The sequence below is a fragment of the Papio anubis genome, chromosome 2 (genome assembly GCF_008728515.1).
Source record: "Papio anubis isolate 15944 chromosome 2, Panubis1.0, whole genome shotgun sequence".
NCBI classification, from domain to species: Eukaryota; Metazoa; Chordata; class Mammalia; order Primates; family Cercopithecidae; genus Papio; species Papio anubis.
In genome coordinates, this window is record NC_044977.1 from 18,450,043 (window position 1) to 18,455,767 (window position 5,725).

Below are 5,725 nucleotides of genomic sequence, written 5' to 3' on the forward strand. Positions count from 1 at the left end.
TGTGAACATAACCCTGAATGTTTTGAGATACATGCAAGACTGTCAGCAAATAATTATTGTAACTACCAATGTCATTGTCATGAGAATGAAGCAGGCACTTGTTCAGTAAGTGCATTGTGATGTTCTCCACTGTAGATTTCTAAAGTGCGGCAAACATTAGTTGAATCCCCAATGATTTTTATGGATTTATTGAAGTATAAAACATAGCAGTTCTAAGGGTACTTAATTTTATATACTTAATAAAGATTGTTTCTTGAATATGAGGAATAGTTATTATAGAAAACTTAAAATAGAGAAAAATATAAACAGGAAAAAATGACCAATAATTTTTATACATAGCAAAAACTAGTAAAAACATTTTGATGTGCTTCTGTACTACCTTCTGTTACATTTACATGTAAATATTTATTTGGTAATTCAGGTTATACTGCATGTAAAACCTTTTATTTTGCTTTTATTCAATATTTTGTGTCTGTTTTATTGTAATAAATATTCTAGCAAAACACCATTTAAAATATTTGACAGTATACATTTATACGGATGATTCACATTTATTTAATCATACTGGTTAACTAAATGGTTACCATTTCGGTGTTTAAATTTTTCACTATTATGAATGAGATTACAATGAACATCATTATATGTACATATTTTCTGAAGTTTTAGTTATTTCTTTTTGACGGATTTATTTTTACTGGTTAAAAGGTATGGTTAAAAGGTATGAACCTTAAAAGTTTTTTAATCTATTACCAAATTATTTTCTAATGATTACACCAATTTATACATTTACTAGGAATGCAATTAGGTTGCCATTTTACTGTTTCCTAGATAACACTCAATGTTGTCAGGTTTTTTTAAATCTTATTTTCATCTTGTGGAAGATGCTCGCCTTCTTTTAAGCCAAAGAGACCTCAATAGTTGTGGCATATTATAAATTGGTGCCTTATTTCTCCACAATTGTTTTTCAGACAAGTCAGGAATGGCTGAAGAAAATCATACCATGAAAAATGAGTTTATCCTCACGGGGTTTACAGATCACCCAGAGCTGAAGACTCTGCTGTTTGTGGTGTTCTTTGCCATCTATCTGATCACCATGGTGGGGAATATTGGTATGGTGGCACTGATATTTACACACCGTCGACTTCACACACCAATGTACATCTTTCTGGGAAACCTGGCTCTTGTGGATTCTTGCTGTGCCTGTGCCATTACCCCCAAACTGTTAGAGAACTTCTTTTCTGAGGACAAAAGGATTTCCCTCTATGAATGTACAGTACAGTTTTATTTTCTCTGCACTGTGGAAACTGCAGACTGCTTTCTTCTGGCGGCAATGGCCTATGACCGCTATGTGGCTATATGCAGCCCACTGCAGTACCACATCATGATGTCCAAGAAACTCTGCATTCAGATGACCACAGGGGCCTTCATAGCTGGAAACCTGCATTCCATGATTCATGTAGGGCTTGTATTTAGGTTAGTTTTCTGTGGATCGAATCACATCAACCATTTTTACTGTGACATTCTTCCCTTGTATAGACTCTCCTGTGTTGACCCTTTCATCAATGAACTGGTTCTATTCATCTTCTCAGGTTCAATTCAAGTCTTTACGATAGGTAGTGTCTTCATATCTTATCTCTATATTCTTCTTACTATTTTCAGAATGAAATCCAAAGAGGGAAGGGCCAAAGCCTTTTCTACCTGTGCATCCCACTTTTCATCAGTTTCATTATTCTATGGATCTATTTTTTTCATATACATTAGACCGAATTTGCTTGAAGAAGGAGGTAACGATATACCAGCTGCCATTTTATTTACAATAGTAGTTCCCTTACTAAATCCTTTCATTTATAGCCTGAGAAACAAGGAAGTAATAAGTGTCTTAAGAAAAATTCTGCTGAAAATAAAATCTCAAGGAAGTGTGAACAAATGACATCTATCCTAGCTTAATGGTTTAATGCTCAAAAACCTTCTAAATAAAATTACACAGAGGAAGTGTACTAATTGTATACAAAATATTAAAACATGTCAAAATGCAATCAAATTAAGCAGAAATATGTGACAGGGAAAATTCATGGAAACGAGTGAATTGTGCTAAATCTTTACTCAGAATTTAAAAGCACATCCAGACATTGAATTCATTCAAGCAGCAATGTAGAATGCCACCATGCCTATAGACTGTGTTAGTAACAATTATGATTAACACCCAAAACAACAGCAAAACTACAAGTTACAAATGTAGAAGGCTATTCCATTTACAAAGTGGGCTTTGATAACCAGCCCATTCTAATAGCTTACAACATGAGCATTACAGTTAAGTGTTTAAGATCATGTGAACAGTCAACCAATGAAATTACTTACATCCATGAGCAACAAAAATGGCAAGTGGATTTTGAGGAAGAAAATGTAATCGTGTGTGGGGGACATTATTGTAGTTAGAATGGGATAGTCAGGAAATTATTGTGCCCAATAAAAGTGAATATTGTATTTCCAAATTGAAGTTGTTGTTAAAATGATTTAAATAATTAAATCATTTAAATAATTAAAATCAGAATGTCTAATTTCAAGATAGGTTTCATTAAGTTTTATTTACTCCAAAATCTGCATGCATAAAGATACCATATCATAAAGTTCTAGACAAACAGTTCAAGCTTCATATAGATCTGAAGAGTCTTCATTGTCAGTGAGTTAGGCTAAACTTCTCTGTGCCCCCTCCTGAGAGGTGAGGAAGGGGTTAAACAATGGAGACACAATCTTTTGGTATATTATATATAGACATGTCAAAAAGTATGATTGTTGAACTGTGGGCAGGGCTTATCTCAAATACTTTCTTTTATTCCTTCACCACTGCAAAACTTAAAGTTGTTTAATATGGATAGAACCTAATAATCTTATGTGACATCATAAAGAAATACTTTCCAATTATTCACTCTACATATGTTTATTGAGATTCTGCTATGTGCGAGCACTGTTCTAGATGCTAAGACATATTAATGACCAAGACACCACTCTTTTCATCTTTTTAAATAATGGAACATTGCCATTATTTTAATTACTAACTTCTGGAACAAGGAGGACCCATAACAGGTAACAGAAAAATTCTCCCTTCCACCTCCTCTCTTGATGCTCTGTGGTCACATCTAAATTTTCAGAAGGCAATTGTCAGGTTGCAGTGGGTCTCATCACTGCATCACATGGAAAATCAGCATGCTGAGTCTATATAGAAAAAGGAGCAGAAAACAGATATATTTTCTAGATATAATTCCCTAAACCATGAATGCAAAACTATAAAAATATAGTGTATATTTGTAACCTCCAAGAAAATCTATCCTAGTTCATTCCAGTTATACTCAGACATTTCAGTATTTCCTTGCCTGTTTCAAATTTAAACCCCATCAATTGAGTTTTTGCTTAATTCACTTCCATCAGCATCACCAAATGGATTTGAATACTTACTATGTGTCCCTCCTGTGCTAAGCTGTATATACACATTATTACCTCATTTAACCCTCATAAATCCTGTGAGAGAACTACAATTATTATCCCATGTGACAGGTGAGAATATGAAGGGCAGTATGGTTGAGTCACTTGTTCAATGACCCACAGGAGTCTGCATGACCTGAACCCCAGGCTGCCTAACTACAAAAACTACGTTCTCAATTATTACGTAAGAAATCACAAAAGGTCACCCAGATATTGCACAGAATTATGTATCCCACGCAATGCAGAACAGCATAGTGTTCCTTGGAAAATTAATTCTAAGAGATTTAAAAATCAGGAGAATATTTATTAAAATTTTTTATAAAAGCAAAATTTGACTTTTCTTGAAAAACTGGCAACAATTCTTATGTCATCTCCCTGGCCCCTCTGAACATTTAAATGTATAACTTTGCATTAAAAACTACTGCCTCTCATCATACTTCATTATTTCAGTGCTTACTTACAGTAAAAATATTTACCAAGTTGTAGTTGTGAATTATAAAATATGCTGATTTGAACAATTTCTCAATGTTTCAGCTTACCTTTTATAGTGAAAACATTTAAAAAAAGAAATGACCAAAAAGTTCCAGAAGGGATAATTTATTAATTCGTTTGCAGTCACATGTAGTGGGTCAAGAAAAAGCAAAAATAACAATAAATAAATAAGCTAAATACAGAATTTATCGGGCACCTAATAAAACGGTGGTGTGTTTTTGGGGTGTGTATTTCTGCTAGATGCCTTTTCACTATGCATTAAGTATGCAATGTAGGATTCAACTAGTACCAGGAGGAAAGATGGGAAATTTTGACCTGTTTGTTATACACCAGAGGAGAAAAATTGGGAAGAAATACTCAACCTACAAGAAATATAAATAGGTTTAACCAGAAAAAGCTTTACATTTTAAATGCCTGCATTGACTTCTTCCCTGGTTTCCTGAGTCCAGCTAGGTCAATTTTATAGTAAGAGGCCCCGACTTCCATCTTCTCAGAGATTGCATCTGTTGGTTACATCATCCATGAGTGGAAAATTTACAGTTCAAAGAAAAATAATGGTTTGGAGATCATATTCACTGGGGAAGAAATGAAGATGAAAAGAAGGATGCAGTTCATTTTAAGTTCTGAGGGTGGAAGTAGATTTCAGGGCGATTTCAGGAAAGTAGATTTGTCTTTTCCTCTGGGGAATAATCAGATTTCTTCCCAAATCCCTACAACCTCTTTCCTCTTCTCCTACTTGGGCTTCCTTGTTTGCACGCATGCGTGTGCAGGAATGGCTGTGTGCTTGGACTCAGCTCCAGCTGGAAGCATGCTCTCCTTTGTTACTGTTGGAGAAATTCAACAGTACAAAAATACAGTTGATGACTTGAAAGCGCTGCACCTTCAAGCCATAGATGCAGCCCTTTTGTCAAGTCATCAACTGTACTTTTGTACTGAGGTTAACAAAAAAAGAGATAAAATATTAATCGTTCCTTTAAACTTTAAGAAAACTTTAAAAGAAAAATATAAGCCAAATACATTATTTTAAAAAAGAAAATCTTATACAGTAAACAGTTAACTCTTGAGCTGTACATTCTTTATAAAAAAAATTATTCAGTTTTACTGAGCAGGAGATATAGGTATGAACTTGATAGAAATATGGTAGAACAATAATCAATATAATTCATTTTAAGTAAATACATTTTACTAAATATGTTTATTGACCAACCCTTTTATTAACTATAAACTTGCTATTTTATTTGGTTTGAATTAGCTTCATCTCTGCATTGTAATTTTATGTTTTGTTTATGTTGATGAATCAACATCAATCCCAGGGAACAGAGAACAGATACCAGTTAGTCCTGTTTAAGGTGTTAACAATAAAGGTAGCTCCATTTTCATAAGGAAAGAAAGCCAAATACTAATGTAGGACAGCATGTATTATCAAATCAGTGTGATAACTTTGGAGAAATGAGTCATATACCGATATGACTTATAGGTCTATTTTGTTTGACGCTCCCTTTAGAAGTTCAGGATAAAATAATACTTATGAAATGAAGGAAAACTGACTGAGATAAAAGTCACAAAATTTCTACTGGGAGAATAACTTACTGGAGATTGTTTTAAACATGACTTTATACAGAGATATGTATCTATGTGGAACTAGTTCTTCATAAAACCAGAGAATTAATGTGAGAAAAGTAAACAACAGCCTTTTGGCTATGATGCCCTGATGGGCATGTTAGGACATTCTAACCTGAATGCAGGTGTTGGA

General features: G+C 33.9%; 1 protein-coding gene across 1 annotated transcript; it reads left to right on the top strand.

The window, feature by feature from the left end:
- The first annotated feature begins 907 nt into the window (after positions 1-907).
- On the top strand, positions 908-1,956 carry LOC101019226 (olfactory receptor 5K2). Its single transcript, XM_031662956.1, has one exon. The coding sequence runs from the start codon at positions 980-982 to the stop codon at positions 1,928-1,930; it is 951 nt and encodes a 316-aa protein (XP_031518816.1). The 5' UTR covers positions 908-979; the 3' UTR covers positions 1,931-1,956.
- The last annotated feature ends 3,769 nt before the right edge of the window (positions 1,957-5,725 follow it).

Coding starts and splice junctions, on each gene's coding strand:
- LOC101019226 (XM_031662956.1), top strand. CDS start 980: ATGGCTGAAGAAAATCATACCATGAAAAATGAGTTTATCCTCACGGGG.